At 35.5% G+C, this 20,106-nt stretch overlaps 5 protein-coding genes across 5 annotated transcripts in view; 2 read left to right on the top strand and 3 right to left on the bottom strand.

The window, feature by feature from the left end:
* Nucleotides 1-145: 145 nt before the first annotated feature.
* On the bottom strand, nucleotides 146-3,831 carry Cbr-frpr-14 (the record flags this gene model as incomplete). Its single annotated transcript, XM_045242832.1, has 8 exons — nucleotides 146-232; nucleotides 961-1,074; nucleotides 1,125-1,225; nucleotides 1,884-2,164; nucleotides 2,977-3,133; nucleotides 3,405-3,516; nucleotides 3,570-3,674; nucleotides 3,742-3,831. 8 exons carry the CDS (start codon nucleotides 3,829-3,831, stop codon nucleotides 146-148), a joined length of 1,047 nt encoding a protein of 348 aa, XP_045096807.1.
* A 581-nt stretch (nucleotides 3,832-4,412) lies between these two features.
* On the top strand, nucleotides 4,413-15,186 carry CBG19546 (the record flags this gene model as incomplete). The annotated part of the gene is made up of 10 exons (XM_045242831.1): nucleotides 4,413-4,454; nucleotides 4,500-4,541; nucleotides 4,586-4,706; nucleotides 4,889-5,010; nucleotides 12,521-12,637; nucleotides 13,089-13,384; nucleotides 13,590-13,688; nucleotides 14,617-14,708; nucleotides 14,753-14,844; nucleotides 14,893-15,186. The coding sequence occupies 10 exons, from the start codon at nucleotides 4,413-4,415 to the stop codon at nucleotides 15,184-15,186; spliced, it is 1,317 nt and encodes a 438-aa protein (XP_045096808.1).
* A 1,334-nt stretch (nucleotides 15,187-16,520) lies between these two features.
* CBG19547 lies at nucleotides 16,521-16,763 on the bottom strand (the record flags this gene model as incomplete). Its single annotated transcript, XM_002646812.2, has 1 exon — nucleotides 16,521-16,763. The coding sequence occupies one exon, from the start codon at nucleotides 16,761-16,763 to the stop codon at nucleotides 16,521-16,523; it is 243 nt and encodes an 80-aa protein (XP_002646858.2).
* A 1,718-nt stretch (nucleotides 16,764-18,481) lies between these two features.
* CBG19548 overlaps nucleotides 18,482-20,106 on the bottom strand; it is a gene marked incomplete at both ends in the record, with an annotated part of 4,273 nt that continues 2,648 nt past the window's right edge. The window contains 4 exons of the mRNA XM_045242830.1: nucleotides 18,482-18,554; nucleotides 18,603-18,720; nucleotides 18,999-19,311; nucleotides 19,365-19,583. Of these exons, the coding sequence (XP_045096809.1) occupies nucleotides 18,482-18,554; nucleotides 18,603-18,720; nucleotides 18,999-19,311; nucleotides 19,365-19,583 (723 nt within the window). The remainder of the gene's footprint in view (nucleotides 18,555-18,602; nucleotides 18,721-18,998; nucleotides 19,312-19,364; nucleotides 19,584-20,106) is intronic.
* CBG19549 lies at nucleotides 19,789-20,028 on the top strand (the record flags this gene model as incomplete). The annotated part of the gene is made up of 1 exon (XM_002646814.1): nucleotides 19,789-20,028. The coding sequence occupies one exon, from the start codon at nucleotides 19,789-19,791 to the stop codon at nucleotides 20,026-20,028; it is 240 nt and encodes a 79-aa protein (XP_002646860.1).

Genomic DNA, 20,106 nt, shown 5'->3' with positions numbered 1-20,106 from the left:
AATTTTTAAAAAAGTAAAGTTTTGGAAAAAAAGAAAAAAAGACAAGTCCGTACAATGAGAAAGTACCGGTTGAATAGAAGAGATTTTCAAGTGAGGAGAATATTAATTTTGGCGGGAAATTCAAATTTTTAAAAAAATCAAGTTTTCAAATCAATGAAGTCTGTTGATTTTTGTTCTCCTGGTCGTTGATCCATAGCACTGCTGAACGTTTTGCCGGAGCACCAAGGATGGTCTGGAAATAAAAAGTTTGGGATTTCGAAACCAAAATTATGGTCATTTCAGAATTTCAGAATTCAGAATTTTTCAGAAATACAGATTCTCAAAATTTCATAACTTCGAAATTTAAGAATTTCAGAATGTCAAGATTTCAGAATCTTAAAATCTCAGAGTCTCAAAATCTTAGAATCCCAGAATCTCGAATCTCGGACTCTCAGAATCTCAGAATCTCAGAATCTCAGAATCTTAGAATCCCAGAATCTCGAATCTTAGAATCTCAGAACCTCAGAATCTCAACATCTCGGATTTTCAAAACATCGAAATTCCAGAATTTCAGGATCTTGAAATTTCAGATAATCAGAAATTCAAAATTTCAGAATTTTTCAGAATTTTGAATTAGATTCCCAGAATCTCAGATATTTAGAATCGCTTTTTTTCCCTAAAATTTTACCAAACTTTCCAATTTTTTTTCGGATTTTTTAAAAAATTTTCTATTTTTTTAGAGTTCTTTGGTTTCTAAACTTTTTTTTTCAAAATGTCAATTTTCAGAAATTTTCGAAATTTTCGAATTTCCAGGATTTTCTTCTGGAATTTCTAGGTTTCTAAATTTTTGAGCTTTTTAACTCTGAGAATTTTAGAAACTCTGATTTTGAAAATAGCACAATCTTAAACGAGAATCTCAGAATTTCAGAATCTCAAATTCCCAGAATCTCCGAATCTCCGAATCTCAGAATCCTTTCATACCTTTTTCAACGTATTCCGGAAACTGGTCCCAAAAATGAAATAGCAAAAGAAATTCGCCGTCCCATTCACTACCACCAACAAGTTCGACAGATCCACAAAATAAACGAGCATTGTCTGAAAATAATACTCTCACTTTTTCAAAAATAAAGCCATAAAATGCTTACCGGGTCGTCGAAAATTATCTCCATAAAATTGACCATAAGCGCTGTGAAATTGCAGAAAATGAAGAAAAACACGACGAGAATAAGAGAGATGGTGTCGTCTTCTGGAAAATTGAATTTCAGGAATTTTCGAGAAAAATTTTTTTTTTTTATTAAAAAAAAATTGTTTCTGAATTTTTTTTGATTTTAGAGATTTTCACAATTTTTTTAGTTAAAAAAATGATTTCGAAGTTCGAAAAATCAAATTTTGAACATAGGAGAAAAATAGATATCATGAGTCACAACTCATCAAAAAAATTATCCAATCTGTCTCAAATCTCTAGGGAACGTGTGTCGTGAGTTGCCTAACAAGTTGAGCGCACTATTTTCAAAACTCACAATCGGAACAAATATTTTCAACCATTGGAATACTCTCTATTGCTAAAGAGAAATAGTTTGCATAAAAAATGTGGTCTTGAGTTGCCAATTTTTGTAATTACTTCTTTAAGGAACTTATGAAACACATTTTCTGTAGTTCTGAGCCTGATAGAAGCATTTTCAGGTGAGTTTCGTATTGATTTTATTAAAAAAAGACGCAAAACTTTTGTTGCCGAAAATCGCCGAAAGTTGCCGAAATTGCCGAAATTTTTTTTCGGCAATTGCCGAGTTGCCGAACGTTGCCGAAAAGTATTCGGCAAATTGCCGAGTTGCCGAATTTCCGAAAAAAAATTGTTGCCGCACAGGCCTGGTCAGTAAGCGGTCAATCAGAGTTCTTAAAATTACCTCCATTTTCCTCATTACTTCCTTTGGTGACAACAGTAAAAACGACACAAACATTGAGAAGAATTAGAAGAGATAATGGTCCAATTGCCAGAAAAGTTGTGTACATATAAGTGTAATAAATTGCATAGTAAGCAGCATCCAGACGAATGTCAGTGGGACAAATTTGCATTGAATCCAGGCCGTTGTCATCTAGACAATCGACTTTTTCCAGTTCGAAGAAATGGGGGACATTGTAGGCACAGCAGATTACGAAAAGGATCAGGCAGGTCATTTTGGCGCGTCTGGAAATTTTTTTTGGTAACATTGAAATTCAAAAAGTTCTTTTAGAATTTCAGAAATTCTGAGGTTTTGAATTTGGAAACTACGAATTTCGCAGATTTCGAATTTCACAAATTTCTAATTTTTGAATTTCGGAATATCTGAGTTTCAAAATTTCAAAATTTCAAAATTTCAAAATTTCTGAATTTCTAAATTTCTGAAATACAGAACTTTTGAATTTCTGAATTTTAAAATCTAAAGATTTGAATGTTTCAATTTTTTCAATTTTCCAAGTTTTCAAAGTTTCGAAAAGTACAAATTTCAAATTTTTTGCACTTTGAAAATTTCGAATTTTAAAAGTTTTTCCAATTCCAGAAATCAGAAAAATTTGGAATTTTTGTAAGTTCCACAATTATTGAAAATTTGAAAAATTCGAAAACATTTTGAAGTTTTTTTCTCAAAAATACAAAAACTCGAAACTCGAGATATTCAGATGTTCAGATATTCAATAATTCAGAACTTGGAAATTTCGAATATTCAGAAATTCAGAAATTCAGGAGTTCAGAAACTCGGGAAGTTCGAAAACTCAAAAAATCAAAATTCAAGAATTCAAAAAAAAAGATCCCGAAAAACTCAAAAACTGAAAAATAAAGTAATTCTGAAGTTCGAAAATTCGAAAACTCAAAAGTTCAAAATAGTTCAGAAACTCGATAATTCAAAAAGTTAGAAATTGAAAATTGGAAAAAGAATTCGTCCGAATTTCAGATTTTCAGAACCTTTAAGAAATGAAATCACAAAAAGTTTTAAACATTTCAAAACCTCTTCTCTCACTCACCTCGGTGTACAATAGAGCACTTTTACACTTTCCGGAAGTACCACCACAATGAAACAATCGACAGCAGCAGCAACACAAAAATACACGGAACTCGTTTGAAAAACCGCGGCCACTGGAAAGACTATGGGAGCTCCGATGACGTATAGATATGCCAGAGCTGAAATTTAAAAAAATTAAACGAAAAAAGCAATTTCTGAAAACAAAAAAAAACAAGTTGCAACCCAATGGAGTCGAACCTGCACCAAAAGCGCATAATAGTGGCGTACGTTAGCCACTCGGCCACGGCGGTCGCTTACCCCACCAGACACGAAAGGAGTACACATTAGGCGCGCTTGTCCAAGGCGGCTAGGCGAGCTAGCTATTCCTGTTGAGAGATTTTAAAAAATTCGAAATTCACTAAATTGCAAAATAATTAGAAATCCACTTACTCGGATAATCATGATGTCTCCATGCCTCCAGTACAAACAAAAACATGGCAGTGAGCACCAAAAAGAAGTCGGAGAATCCCAACGCCGCTAGATAGATCGACGTGGAATGGATCTTAAATTTCAGATTTTTTTAAAATCTGAAGTTCAAACAAAAATTCAAATTACCGCCAGTTCAGGATGCAGATAGGTTTTAACAACCAAAATGTTTCCAATAAGTCCAATCATTCCGACGATAGCCAGAAGGACTCCAGAAACCGCTAGGTTGTAGGTCTGGAAATCTCATTTATAGTGGCCTAGATACTTAAAAAATGGGAAACATGGACTATTAAAACCTTACCAAGTACTCAGGGTCTGTGGATCCCAGGCAAGAATTACAGAATATTGGAGGCGGCTCGAAGTTCAACATTTGGCTGGTAGAGGCTTCCATTTTTGGTCTTTAAAGGATCCTTTCTGGATTCTGAAATTCCCAAAAAATGAAATAAAATGAGCTACAAGTCAAAAAGTCATCAGAAAAAAAGTGGCGAAAAGAGAAAAGACACAGGAGCTAATTGAATTTTGATGCCTCCCCTTTTCCATATCCCTCTTCCTTAATGTAGTATTTAATTCCAAAAAAGTGCGAGTACATGCCAAAACACATCGGAATACCAATGAGCTGATCCGTGACAAACTATGGGGGCAGGAAAAGTGGAAAAAAAGTGGAAAAATGATTTTTTTGGGTCATGTCACCGATTTGAGAAGTTTTTGGTATCAAAATGTTGGAAATTTTTTGAAAATCACGAAAATCGGGATTAAAGTTTTTTATAATCAAGGCGCAACGAGTTATGGTCAGATCACCTATCGCGCAAAACTAGGTTGCTTGCGCATTTCATGCAATCGTTAGCGCCGCTAGGCCTTCGTTTTTTCTATGAATTAATTTCGCATTTAACGAGGTTTTGCAGGTTTTTCTTGAAAATTCCGCTGAAAACAGCCATTTAAAAAATAAAATAGGTTTTTTCAGATTTTTTCCATATGGAAACTCCCTCGGATTCCTCGAAAATCATCGAAGAACAGGTATTTCTAAATTGTCGATTTTTGAAAAATTCTAAAAAATTCCAGAAAGCAGAAAAGTCGGAAGAAACAAGTTCAAAAGCTGAAAAAGTGAGTTCTTCTTATTTTTAGTCTTCAAAACAAATGATTTTCAGCGGAAAACCGCGGAAAAATCGGATTCTTCGTTGATAAAGAAAAAGAAGTACGAGGACCCGAATAAGAAGGTGGATCCGTTGAATGAGTTGCCAATGAAAGTTCCGTTCAAGATTATTGATGGTAAATTTTGAATGTTTTCCTGGAAATGTTGCCGCAAATTTAATAAAAAGGAATTTTTTCCGAAGAAAAAATTGTTTTCAAAAAAATTTTTTCATCATAAATCGAAAAAAAACTTGTTTTATGGCTAATTTGAATTCGAAATTTGCAAAAACAAAACCCTATTTTTCACTATAATGTTCCAGGAATCCGTCACCTGTCCCCATACTGGTCTTGCTACCGTACCCGTACCAAGGGTCGATGGATTGGGCGAAAAATGGTCGAGGTATTTGCCGGAGAGTTTCTTTCAACGAACAAACACTATGCGGTTAGTGGAATTCTCAAAAAAATTTTGAGAGGAAAATTCTAGAAATCCCACGAAATCTAAAAAATCTCATAAATTATCCAGGCGGCGCATCCCCCTCATTTTCCGGAATTTTCAGATTTTTCTCATCTGATAAAAAGTTTCTAAAATTACTCCCTAGTGAATCAAAAATCTCTAAAATCCAAAAAACCGCCAAAAATTTGGCTCTTTTCGGCTCTCGGAACGGGAGGAGACGACAAAAATCAGGGTGGCGTGAAATTTGAAAAAAAAAACGAAAAACACTTGAAAAAATAAAGAAGAAGGAAGTTGAGAGGGGGAGAAGGGAAACACCAAAAAAACCGAAAAAAAAGGAATTTTTAAAAAATTGGGCTGAAAGAGGTGTGATGGAGAGCACGTTTAGAGCTATAATTATGTGTGTGGAAAATAGAGAAATAGGGAGAGAGAAGTAGATATTTTTCAACCTTTTCCGAATAATATGCAAATTCTGAACCCTAAAACTCCAATTCAGTATCGAGAATTCGATTTTTACTGAAAAAAACCAATATTTCGAATTGAAATTTTAAAAATTTAGACCATAAAAATTGAAAAAAAATATTTTTTTTTCCAAAAGTGTCTAAAAATCATGAAACATGATCTAAAATCCATGAAAAATTATCAGAAATCCATAAAAAATGGTTCAAAAACTGTGAAAAATTGTTCAAAGTAGATGAAAAAAGGTCCAAAAATCTTGAAAAATGATTCAAAATCTATAAAGAATGGCTCAAAATTGTTTAACATGCTTCGAAATCAATGAAAAATTGTCCGAAAATATCTTATACAGCTCTGATTTTTTTTTGTACTAGAATATTACGAAAATTTCCTGAAAATTGCATCTTGAAATGGCAGAAATTCAGAGAGAAGAAGTTTTAAAATTATTTAAAAAATCTTAAATTCGAAAAAATAAAATTCAAGCCAACCGAGTGAAAGGCAACTACAGAATACGATTTTTCTGGAAAATCATGAAAAAAAATTTCAGTAAGCTAAAATTTTTTCTTCTGACTCATACTCAGTGTAATCACTCAGTGCAATGAATCAAAAAGCCTTAATAATAATATATTTATTTGCAATGCATGGGGGGGGGGGGGGGGGGGGAAATCGATAGATAATTTGGCAAGAAATGGGACCTGTACAAATAAAAAAGTAAAATGACCAGACGGACCGACTAGAGTCCTGTAGGTCAAGTGGGAGGGATCAGAATATCATAAGGAATCGCTCCTACTCGCTTAGCAAACGCCACCGGACTGAGCTTAGTATTTATCACCTTACATACACGGTTCCACGTAGACAAGTTTCTGTGAAGGAAGCAGTCAAAGTATTGACCGTTGATTTTGAACAAATACGGGGCTCTGTTAGAATGGCTGGGAAGAATGTAGGACGACATAAAGGGAAAATGGTATGAGTTTATAACAATTTTGTGATAGGTACGAAGAACTAGAAGGGTGGTTAGCATAGAGAACTGGGATAGGCGATCGGTGTATGAATTGAAGGGCATATTACATCTCTGAAAGACTTTTCTGGTGAAATAACGAAGAGGAGATTCTAGTTTATTGGCAAGTGTGTCCTTCTTATTCCTACAAAAGTGACACATTTTCTTCTTCTTCTTTAGCCTAAGGCCTTAGGCGAAATATCCACAAAACCATATACAGAAGCACTAATTGAATATGGCTTATACACTCTTCTTATTCACTTTTTTATCCATTTCTTCTGTATGTCAAGACACAAAAAACACATTAAAAGTGACGATCCCTTTTTCTCCTTACCACGCAATTCGCCTGAAGGGAAAGGAGAATTCAGTAAATGTGATTTTTGAGAAAAAAAACATAGAAGAAAAGCTAAAGTTCTAGAAGATGTTTTTTGTGTTATGGGATTCTGGGGGATTTTTAGGAAAACAGAATTTTGAAATTTGAAAAAATCTCAAATTTTCAATAGTCGAAAAATAAAAAAATTTTAAAAACCTCAAAAATTTCAAATAAAATCCTCAAAAATCAAAATTTTCAAAAAATGTCAAAAATCAAAATTTTTGAAAAAAAAATCCTACAAATCAAAAATTTTTGAAAACCCTCAAAAATCATAATTTTTCGAAAAATCTCGAAAATTTTCGAAATTCGAAATTCACCAAAATCTGAAAAATCAAAATTTTCAGAAAAATCCCAAAATTTAATATAAACATTATCAAAAAATCTCAAAACTCAAAATTTTTGAAAATCACAAAATTCAGAAATTTTAGAAAAAAAAGATCACAAAATCAAAAATTCTCAAAAAAATGTAAAAAATCGAAATTTCCAAAAAAAAAGCCGTAAAATCCAAAATTTCGAAAAAATCTCAAAAATCAATATTTAAAAAAAACGCAAAAAGTCGAAACTTGAGCCTGTAAACGACAGAATTCGAATTTTTCAATCGGAGAAAAAATCCAAACAAAATTCCAGAAATCTCAATTTCTGCTCCGATTTCTCCAATTTTCTCCCCAAAATTTCAACCTTTCACTAATACCTTCTTTTTCAGCTAGCCGAGAGCTTCAAAATGAGCCCAAACACGACTTGTTCACCTCAAAATTGTGGTTTTTTAGGTCCCATCACAAAAACTACAGTAATACTAAAACTGCTCAGAAGCTAGTCGAATCTAGGCTCATTTCAAAACGCTCAACTAGCCGAGAAAGATTATAAAGGTTTTTTTTGCACATTTTCAGTAAATAGAAAAGTTGTGAGCAATTTCAAATTTTCGGAAAAAATTAAATTTTAATATGTCTTATTTTTTCAATTTTGAGCCAAAAAAACTCATAAAAACTACATAAAAACTCTGAAAACGTCATTTTTGGAAAAAAAAAAATATAAAAAATCACATCACTTCCTGGAAACTTGGGGTTTTTGACAAATGCCAATTTGCTATTATTTTCTGTCAAATGCTATTTTTCGTCAAATAACAAAAACGACGAAAAGTTGCTCAAGCGAGCAGCACCTCATCGTCAAATTGCTCATCATTGCTCATCATTAGCAAGAATCTCTCAAAAAGAAAACCACAATTTTTTGGAATATTTTAAAGGGATCAAAAGTTTTATACAAATCGCAAAAAAAGAAAAAATAAGTATTCTAGGTTTTCCACATAGAGCCCAAGAAGGAGGAGAAAAAGGGGCGGAGCTTGTAGGAATGAGAAGAAGAAGAATTGAGAGGAAATAAACAGGAAGATAAACGAGGTAGGACAAAATAGAGACCAGGAATATTGTTTTCTGTTTTTTATCGTTTTTAAATAAAACGGGTTATACTATTGTTATTTTGGGACAACTGAAAGTGTTAAAAAACCCAATTTCTGGGTAAATAATGCGTCAAAAATGATCGAAATTTGGTTTTAAAAGTCTGAAAATGCCTGAAAATGTTCAAAATTGTTTCTAAAAAGATGGAAAAACTGCTGAAAATGGTTGAAAATCGCCAAAATAGCTTTAGAATGATCTAAAAAGGCTAAAAATAGACCAATAATAGCCTAAAAATAGTCTAAAAATGACTGAAAATAGTCCGAAATAGCCAGAAAAAGCCTACAAATAGTCTAAAAACAGTCTAAAAATGACTGAAAATGGTCAGGAATAGCCCAAAAAAAGCCTAAAAATAGTCCAAAATAGCCTAAAAGTGACTGAAAATGGTCCAAAATAGAATAAAAATAGACCAATAAAAACCTGAAAATAGTCTTAAAATGACTGAAAATGGTCTGAAAAAAAGCCCGAAAAAGCCTGAAAATAGTCCAAAATAGCCTGAAAAAAGCCTAATAATAATGTTATAATGTCTGGAAATGGTCCAAAGTAGCCTAAAAAATGATGAAAAATTTGACTAAAAATAGTTCAATTTTTGATATTCAAAAACATTGAAAAATGGGTCCTAATCAGGTCACCTATTCATCAAAAATCGAACTTTTTTCTCGAAAACTGAATCCAAAAACTCAAATTTGACCTCTAGAAAATTCTAGAATCTAGAATAGAACTGGAACTAATCCGATTGCTCATCCTTCTTTTTTCATTCAAAAACTACTATTCAGAAAGTTTCTGAGTCCAGAAAAAGAAGAAAAAGACAATTACGCAATTGTTAATCCTTCTTTTTTTAAAAAAGAGATCTCCAAAAAGTGGGCGGAGCCTAACTGGAAAAGTCGAAATTTTCGATTCGAAATTAAAGAAAGGAGATAGAAGAGCTTATGGAAAAGTCATCCCAATCATCATTTTTGGGGCTCTTTTTGGCTCTCCTTTTCTTATTTCTCACCCCCTCAAAACGAGAATTTTCAATTCCAAATGGGAGAAAATTCTCGAAGGCATGGCGGAGGAAATGAAACCGAAATGTGAAGGAAATTAGAGAATACCACACACTACCATCACCCCCAAAAAAAGGGTATTCTCGTCATTTTTGGAGTTTTGTGGAGCAAGAAAAAAAACGACTAGAAGAAATTCTTAAAAATGCAAAAAAGTCTGAAAAAGGCAAGAGGAACGGAACCAACAGAACCAAGGAATTTTATTGAAGTTATGTCTAGAATGTCTGGTTGACCCATGGCACGACCTTTCTAGTACATAATTGACACAATGAGTATAAAAAAGGTCATTTCTGGAGAAAGAAACGTGACATGGCTACTGTCGCCGCCAAGATCTACCCTGGCCTTGGGGACGTCCACGTGGCAATCTGCAGAATTCACTATATAAGGAAGAAGATGGAGCCAAAAAGCAGTATTCGTCGCATGGCTTAAAAAATTCCAAGATTCAGGAAAGTGAATTTTCCTCAGGAAATCAGGAGAATTGAGTTTGGACCAGTTTGGCCAAGCCAGTGTCTCGCCATCCAGGAAGTTCAAATTCCAGGGAATACTCCATGAGGATAGGACCATCCAGAGCTAACCTTTTCTCACTGTACTCTAAGAAAAATGATTGCTCATCCTCAGTCTCTTATGGACCATTCAAAACAAAACGAGCAAAAGAGGTCTCCCGCGACAAGTACCCCCACCTCAAGAAACGAAAAAATATATGGAAAATTGACGTTTGTCGGTTATTCAAGTGGTCTCTTCTTTTTTTTGCCTTAAGAAAAGTGAAGAGAGAAAAGATAAAAATGGATGTTTTTCGAAAAAGTGAAGGCGTCAAAAAAGGCAGAAAAAAGAAAAAAAACACTCGAAATTCAAAGAATCCGGACGACCCTCTTTTATATGGACCCATTTGACCCAAGTGATTTGGACTACCGTACCCCTTACATGATAGGGTAATAGAATGCTCTAATGGACCTCCGCTCCCGCTTTGGTCTTAATGAGACTCTAATGGAGTTTCGTACAGTCCATAAAGCGAGGTTAACGGAGCACTCTGAAAAGAAGACTACTGTAGTTCTGATGACGTGGCTTAAATAGAAATGCGAAGGACGACAGGAAGCCGGAGACGCACCCTGTGGAGTTCTGGGATTCGAAAGTTGGTGAACGCAACTTGCGAAAGCTAGGCCACCATTGCCTAGAAAACAAACCATGTGAATATCAGATAATTTCTAGACCTTGAAAGTTGGTCGCCTAAAAACTCAAATTGCGAAAGTTAGGCCACCATCTTAAAATAGCATAAATGACACTAATTGTATATCAGGTCATTCCTAGAGCATGCAAGTTGGTGGCCTAGAAAACCGGCAAAAATGTCTCAGATCTTTTCAAAGTTATCCCAAAAAAAGAGACGCTCTTCGTCTTATTGAAGAAGCGGTCTTCTTGACCAAATTTTAATGCTCCAATGCATTTCGATTTGTGACGTCTTCTTTTAGAAGACGTCTCGCTCATCACCATCATCATCATCTTATACTACGATAATTAGTGTTTATGCAAATTTATGCACCCCGAATTTCTTTTCATCCGCCCTCTTTCTCATAATTTCTTCCGAGAAATTGAGAAATTGGAAGTGACCCAAAATTTTTTGGAATTTTGGGGAAAAACTTGGGCGCCTATTTGATATGTGTCACGCTAGTAGCACAGAATGATTTAGGAGTTTTTCGAAAAATTTGAAGAATTCTGAATACTCTGACGTCTTCTTGAAAAAACAATCCAATGGAGCACACTTTCTCTAATGATCAAAAACCTGGAAATGTGATAAAATTGAAACAAAAGACACCAAAAACCAGCGAAAAGTGGAATCGAAATGTAACTAATTTGGAGGAGAAGACAAGGAAATGACTTTGGGCGAATTTCAAAAAATGAAAAACTAGAAGACGTCACATCTCCAGAAGACGTGGGAGAATTCACTGATATGGAATTTGATAGAAAACCAAGAATGAAAAATGGGCCTAGAGAAGTCCAGAAACAGTCTAAAAAGGTTCGGTTAATGAACGCTCAAACATTCGAACCTTTAACGTTGGTGGCCTAGAAAATTCAACTCGCAAAAGTTAGGCCACCGCGTTAAAATGAACTAGAAAACACACATCAGGTCATTTCTAGGTCGCCAAAGTTGGTGGCCTAGAAAACTCAAATTGCAAAAGTTAGGCTTCCACGTTATGATAACCTAGAAAACACACATCACGTCATTTCTGGGTCACCAAAGTTGGTGACCTAGAAAACTCAAATTGCGAAAGTTAGGCCATCATGGTAAAGGTGCTAATAACACCCGAATTTTTCTCTGAAAATCCGGTCGAATAGACCAGGAAGCATAGAAGACGTTCAAATTGAAGACGTGAGAAAGTTCCGCAGAAAATCAAGTATCGTGATTTTCTTGTTTACTCAAAAAGTGAAACGAAGAAGAAGAAGGGAGAAAAATGAACGAACTCGATAAGGAGGACCCCCATATAATTTCCTCCTGGTCTTCCGTTTTTTGAAGAAAAAACGAAAAGAAGTAGACGTTTTTTTGTCTTTTTAAAATACGAGAAAACGGCTGGAAAAAACATCCGGACACACAGACACACCGAAGACACTTGAAAAGGCCTTAGTCAAAAGGGGCGGAGCCTCATAAGCTCCGCATCTTTTTCATGATGGACCGGGACCGGAATGTAATTGATGATCAAAAGGGGCGGAGCATCGTTTTTTGATTAAAAAAACGAATTTTGGAATTTTTGAAAATTTTAAGACCTCATAATAAAATTACGCTCTTTTGATGAAAAGTATGAAGAATTGATCATATGAAATTCTTTGTTTTTCTCATCCAGATGTTTCAAAAAATTGCCTCCTCCGATCACAACTTTTTCCCATTTTTTTCCGGCAGTCGCCCACCAGAAAGTTGAAATTTTCAAAAGAGTTTCGCACTGAAAATGCACTTTTTAAAACGGCTTAAAATAGGATTTAAAATTGAAACTTGAAATCAAGAAAAAAAAAGAGCTCAATTATCTCGGTTGCTATGAGAGATATCAAAAAGTTGTCAATTGATAAAATGTTGGTGATAAAATGATAAACAATTCACCAGTTGACAAAATTTTGATATCTTTTATAGGAACTGAGATAGTTGAGCACAAAAATAGGAAACTTTAAATTTTCGAAAAAACCTGAAAATCCCCAATTTTCATTCCAGAAGGTCGCTTGCAAAATGGGACGAATCTATGTGAATGGCGAGCAGATGACCGACGTGGACTATGTGATGAAGAATGGCGATCGAGTGGAGCATTGGGTTCATCGGCATGAACATCCGGTGAGGACATCTGGATTTTGGGAAACACAGACTTTTGGAAAAATATTTTTTTTTCTGGAAATCTGAAATTGCTCACAACTCGATTGATTTTTGATGTTTTGCAACCAAACCTCTATATTCCTCTACTGCTAGTCAAGAGCTTCAAAATGAACCTAAACTCGATCAGATTCTGAGCAATTTTAGGGTTACTGTAGTTTTCGTGGTGGGACCCAAAGTTTGCAAATTTTGAGGGAAAGTAGTCGTATTTGAGTTTATTTTGAAACTCCCGACTAGCTGAGTAAGAATATATTAGTTGTAGATCGATTATTAGGCCTGTTTGGGCCTCACCACGAAACTACAGTAATCCCAAAAAATTTCAGAATCTAGTCGTGTTTGGGCTTGTTTTGAAGCTCTCGATGAGCTGAAGAAGAATCTAAGAAAAATTAGATTTTCTGAATTTTTTTTCCTCCAGGTCCGCGACCTGCCCATCCGAATAATCTCTGAAACCGATGACCTCCTGGTCATCGAGAAACCCCCATCCCTGCCGGTCCACACATGTGGCCAATACGCAATTCACACAGTTTTGGGACAATTGAGAGAAAACGAGGAAAAAACTGGACTTCGTGTACTTCACCGCCTGGATCGTGCCACGTCTGGAGTCCTCCTCTTTGCCAAAAACTACGAAACCGATCTGGAATTCAAAACGACGCTGAAACAGGGCGAATGGAGTAAAGAATACGTTTGTAAAGTGGATGGAGTGTTTCCGGAGTGAGTTTTGGTCCCCCAAAACTGTTGGAAAATTCGCTCTACTGAAAATTCGAGCTTCATTGCTCAGCTAGAGCTATATTGCTCAGCTTCGCTTCAAAAAAAAAATTAAGCTTTTTCCAGCATTTTTAAAGCTCAAAACCGCTAAAAACCGGGAATTCTCAATGGAGCGCATTTGCACTTTTTTCTCATATTTTCATTTTTCCAGCGAGGAGCAAGTCTGTGAGCAACCTATCGGTCCATTGGTTATCTCAATGGGAATCCAATGTGTTCGACCCGATGGAAAGGAGGCGAAATCCACGTTTAGGTATATTGTAGCAAATTATGACCTAATTTTTGGATTTTCTAGGTCATGGCCTAATTTTTTTAGGTCATGACCTAATTTTTTCTAGGTCATGACCTAGTTTTTTCTAGGTCATGACCTAATTTTTGGATTTTCTAGGTCATGGCCTAATTTTTTTAGGTCATGACCTAATTTTTTCTAGGTCATGACCTAGTTTTTTCTAGGTCATGACCTAATTGTTTCTAGGTCATGACCTAGTTTTTTCTAGGTCATTACCCATTCTTTCAAGGTCATGACCTAATTTTTAGATTTTCTAGGTCATGGCCTAATTTTTGGAATTTCTAGGTCATGACCTAATTTTTTCTAGGTCATGACCTAATTTTTTCTAGGTCATGACTCAATTTTTCTAGGTCATGACCAAATTTTTAAAGCTTTTTTCCCCAGAAAACTGTGGTCGGACGGCACTCATTCTGTGGTCCAAGTGCACATTGAAACCGGACGAACCCTAATTTTTAGATTTTCTAGGTCATGACCTAATTTTTAGATTTTCTAGGTCATGACCTAACTATTAGATTTTCTAGGTCATGACCTAATTTTTAGATTTTCTGGGTCATGACCTAATTTTTTCTAGGTCACGACATAACTTTTTCTAGGTCATGACCTAATTTTTAGATTTTCTAGGTCATGACCTAATTTTTAGATTTTCTGGGTCATGACCTAATTTTTTCTAGGTCACGACATAACTTTTTCTAGGTCATGACCTAATTTTTAGATTTTCTAGGTCATGACCTAATTTTTAGATTTTCTGGGTCATGACCTAATTTTTTCTAGGTCACGACATAACTTTTTCTAGGTCATAACCTAATTTTTTCTAGGTCATGACCTAGTTTTTTCTAGGTCATGACTCAATTTTTCTAGGTCATGACCAAATTTTTAAAGCTTTTTTCCCCAGAAAACTGTGGTCGGACGGCACTCATTCTGTGGTCCAAGTGCACATTGAAACCGGACGAACCCACCAGATCAGAGTGCATTCTCAGTTTTTGGGTAATTTTTAAATTTTCAAAAATACGAAAATTAACACTTTCCAGGCTACCCAATCGTTGGCGATCAACTCTACAATTCAACGGTTTGGGGGCCAACAAAAGGAAAAAATGCGGAATACCAGAAGGGTTATGATGATGTACAGTAATCCCTAGGAACACAGAATTCTAAAAAAATCGATTTACAGCTCTGCGAAGACGTTCGAAACACGCACAAGTCTGAAAATTGGCACGAAAAACCGAATCCAGAATTCGAGCGACGAATGGAGAATCTGGCGTCTGATTCCACTGACGTCACTCCAGAATCACCGGGAATCTCCAGTCAAGAACGTCCAGAGTTTGATGAAATCTGTCAGAAATGCAACGTGGAATCGAAGAAAGTACCTGATAGTCATTTTCAATTGTTTTTGCATTGTTTGAAATACGAAACACCGAAATGGTGTTATAAGACGGATCTGCCAGAATGGGCGGTTCAAAAATGAGGATCTTTTGTTGTTTCGTGGATTGTTGTGATGTTTATTGATTTGTTTTTTTTCTTCAAGTTGTTGAGTTAGTAAATACGCTCTATTTTAACTTTCTCTGTTTTTTCTTAATTAGTAAATACGCTCTAATGAGAATAGGTATCAGAAATCTTCATTTCGTCAAACGAGAAGCCACTACTGAGAGCTTCTGGGATACCGTTAATATTCCATTTTGGTTTCGGGGATTACTGTAATTAGGATCAATTTCTGGAAGTGGGATTGAGAATAAAAAATCAGAATATTCCAAAAGTGTTTGAAACCGGAATTAGCGGGAATTCCGAAAATTTCAAAAAATAATCTGAAGTCGGAAGATTCCGGAACCTCTAATGTTCCAAAATTTACATATTTTTGGAAAATCCAAAATTTCGAAAGTTTTGAAAATTGGAATATTCTGAAATGTTCACAATTAGAATGTCAAGGATTTCCGAAAACTTCGAATCGCAATTTCCCCAAATTCTTGCGTTTCGGAATTTTTGAAATTGGAATATTCCGGAATTCCGAGATTCGGAATATCTCAAAATCAGAATATTTCGGGGTTCCGGGATTCTAATTTTTAAATAATCGGAATATTCCGGAAATCCAAAATGTCCAAAATAGGAAAATTCCGAACTTTTAAAGATAGGAATATTCCGGAATTCGGAACTTTCCAAAATGAGAACATTCCGAAATTTCAAAATTTTGAAAATCGGAATATTCCAGAAATCCGAAAATTGGAATATTCTGGAATTCGGGAATTCCGATATTTAAAAATCGAAATATTCCGAAAAAAACCATCCCGAACATCCCTGGATCCATCTCACCTACCCTCTCCTTAAAATCAAATCGATCAAAAAATTTCGATACGGGGGACATGTGGTGATAAGCACAATGACGTTCAATGTAGAGTGCAAACAAGCAATCATCACCAACATTTCGATTATCACTGAAAAACACTTTTAATATCTTTGGATCCAAAAAATTCTCCTACATTGTGATCCATTGATTCCTAAAACAATCACAAGTGCACACACAATGGGTGGCACAAAAACCACTGTTGACGTGGTAAATTGAGCCAATAGGCTCCAGATGGCTGTACGATGTTTTCGATAATTAGCTCTGGAGACTTTGGGTTTTAGAAGACGTAGCATTCGGGATATATTCAGAAGAACTAGCACGAACACGAAAAATGCCAAAAATCCTCCAATAACAGTGCAGAGCAAGAAAATTGCGAAATTTGGAGATGGCTCGTAAATGGAGAAATTGGGAAGAGATCGGAATTCGGATAGATATTCCGGATAGTTCTACAATATTAGAAATTAAAACAAATCAAAAATGTCCAGAGTTACTATTTGAATATAATCGATTTTCTGGTCTTCTGGAACATTTAAAGTGCTGAAGACACACGGAACACTTGTAACAAAAATGGAGAAATAGAGTGCCATGAAGATAATTAAAGGTTTTGGAATCTCATATTTTTTCAATGCGCCTGCAATTGATTGGTGTTTTTGGACGAAGCAAATGATCATAGCACCAATTTGATAAGTGAACAAAATTGACATTCCAGTCTGGAAATTTCAGTATTTTACAGATGGATAAATAGTAATTTCCGGTAATTTAAAAAAAGATACCATTGCAAAATGTGTGGTTACACCCAAACGAATTCCAAAACCCATTACATATCCGGCTAATAAAGGATACAAGGGAACTGGCTGACATAATCCAGTTAGATGGAAATCAGTTAGTAAGCATGTTATCTGCAAAAATTGTAATAATGATTTTCATAAAACCTGCAACAGAAGCCCCCCCCCCCCCCCCCCCCAAACCGTCAACTTTAAGTTTAGTTATCTCGGTTCCTCTGAAAGATATTGAGATGTTATCAATTGATAAATTGTTTATCACATTACCACCAATATTTTATCAGTTGACCACTTTTTGATATCTTTTACAGGAATGTAGATGATTAAGCTCAAAGTTGACGCTTCGGGTGGGCTTCTACTAGAGGTAATACGGTAGTTGTGAACCTTTTTTGTAGTTTTGAAGATGGAACAATTCAAAATTCCAACCTTCTTCAATTTTTGAATTTTCGAATTTTTGTAACATTTCTGATATTCGAACATTCCGAATCGTTAAGTTTCTGAGCTCAACAGCTAGTTTTATACCTGAAAATTTAGCAAAAAATAGCGAAAATTATCAATTTTGTCACTCTTGAACAAAACCAAATAAATAGAAAATGAATCCAAGAACAGAGAGAATATCCCAATGAAACTATAATATGTTGATAACCAGTAAGCAATCGAAAAGTCAATTGCATACATATTAAAATGAATTAAAAAATATATTAGAACAGGGCCCTCGAGCAGGTGAATAGTTTTTGGGAGCAAAATCCAAAATTGCAAAGTTAGCATATTGTTTTTGGTGGTTGATGCCTGATGAAAAGTAGATTGGGGAAGGTATAATTATGCATTAAGAACACAAAAATTTCGACATTTTTTCTGAAGACTCGAGTTTCGTTAATCAAGACTTATTTTGATGCTCACATGATTTTCAGGTTTCACAAGCACTACTTTGAGCTCACTTATCTCGATTTCTATAGAAGATATCAAAAATCTGTCAACAGTAATGTAACTGAAAGAACTCCCAGAAACACTAACTGCTAAAAGACACTATTGAAAACAACGAGATGCAGAGAGAAAGTGAGAACCACAGACAAACGCTATGCACTCAAAGAGACCTGTGTAACCTGAAGACTAGAAGAATACAAAACACAGATTTTCTATAAAACACTATTTATTGAATTTACTCAATAAACCACTATAAAACCTTTAAAACCAGTGAGCCACACTTTAACGGGTCGTCACCAATCGTGAGCGAACACCAGCGAAAACTAAAGAAAACGATGAGAATTTGCCGAGAGAGGAGACGCGTTTTGGCGCGCACACAGTTTCGCGCGCGGATACAGTAATCCACACCTCTTGCACGTGTGTTCGGGGGAGATTTCTCTCCTTTAGACTTGGAAAGAGGATTTTAAAAGAGAAAACACGGTAGAATACCGTACACAACTAATAAATTGTTTATCATGTTATTACCTATATTTTATCAGTTGATAAAATTTTGATAACTTTCATAAGAACCGAGATAATTGAGCTCAAAGTGGGATGACTCTGGCTCATTATTTTTGCTTATATTTTGCTTATTTATGTTCCATAAAATGATATTTTCCAAAAACTTGATTTCAAAAGACTTCATAAATCGAATGCGAATAAATTTCAAAAAAATGTTATCTCCCCAAGTGCGAAATCACCGCCGACGGTCGTTGGGTTACTGTAGACATTCCGAATAGTTTGGCATCTCTGAAAAATTCCTAATTTTCCGATTTTTCTGAAACTTCCAAAACCCACTCTCTTCTCAAAATCAAATTAATCACGAATTTTCGATACGGCGGGAATGTTAAAATCAGAACAATTGTGTTAAGTGAGGAATGGAATGAGGCAATGATGACAAGATATTTCACGATTACTGTAATTTTGCAATTTTGTAAGCGCCATAAAACCTCTAATAGAAGGGCCCTCTAACCTTAAACTTTGAGCCAGTTTTCTCGGTTGCTGTGAACGATATCAAAATTGTCTCAACTGATAAAATATTGATGGCATTATGATAAACATTTTATCAGTTGATGCACTTTGATATCTTGCACAGGAACTGAGATAAATTGGCTCAAAGCTAAAAGTTAGGGGCCCTTCTATCACAGGTTTTACGGTTATCTGATTTTTAAATGAAGTTTTGAAGATACTCACATTGCGCCCCATCCACACCCATCAACACGATAAATACAAAAAATATGGGCGGTACAAAAATGACAGATGACGTGGCGAATTGAGCCAATAAACTCCAGATGGCGGCACGATGTTTTCTATAATTGGATCTCGAGACTTTTGATTTCAGAAGCGCCAACATTCTAAAAATATTTAGAATCACTGCAACCAGCGTTAAAAACGCTATAATGCCTCCAACCAGCGAGTAGATCACAAAATTTGCGAAATAATCAGATGGGTCATAAATGGAGAAGTTTGGAAGGGATAGAAATCCAGAGACATATTCTGGATAGTTCTGGAAACACTGGCATTACTGTAGATAGCCAACTTTTTACGAATCGGGGCTACCGTTTTCACATAATCCAACTGTTTGTCTTCTGGAACATTACAAGTAGCAAAAATGCCAGTGACACTAAAAGTGTAGATCAAAACATAAGAAATCATCAGGAAGGCCAGATAATTTGGCATTTGATATTTTTTCAGAGTTCCCGCAATTGCCTGATGCTTTTTAACAAAACAAGTGATCATAGAACCAATTTGATAGATGAGCAGAAAAATTATGATGCACTGAAAAATATATCTTGTCGCGGCAGCAGTAGTCCTCCTGCACGACTACAAACTACAAATATTTATAGAGACTCCACGTGTCTCAAATACACTAAAATCTTTCAACTAATAATCTATTCCCGTGAATTCCAACGTGACCAAGCTCTTCCAATCTTCCAATCTGCCCTGACCTCCACGACCTCCACGTCAAGCTCCGCCCCCTCTGATGGCTATAAAAGGAAACGAATTCGACAGAAAGATCAGTTTACTTCTTCTGAAGACCAACGTCCCAACTGCTCCCGAACAACTCTCGCACCAAATGTCCGAACTACCAAATGCTGGAAAGAAGACTGCTGGACCCACTGGAAAGGCCAATACTCCTCGAGTCATGGAAGTCAGTGGCAAGATGATGGCACCGCCGAGACATGGTCAGTTAACTCGATTTGTTCACAATAAAGACTATTAGTTTTTATTCCTTGTACTTACATTCCTACTCTGGACCACCGGCCTTAGAGTAGGAGCATGCCGGTCAATGCACCATGAT

Source organism: Caenorhabditis briggsae, assembly GCF_000004555.2.
Source record: "Caenorhabditis briggsae complete genome, chrII, whole genome shotgun sequence".
Classification (NCBI taxonomy): domain Eukaryota; kingdom Metazoa; phylum Nematoda; class Chromadorea; order Rhabditida; family Rhabditidae; genus Caenorhabditis; species Caenorhabditis briggsae.
Note: the sequence above shows the minus strand (reverse complement) of the source record. Positions and strands in the feature narration are given on the sequence as shown.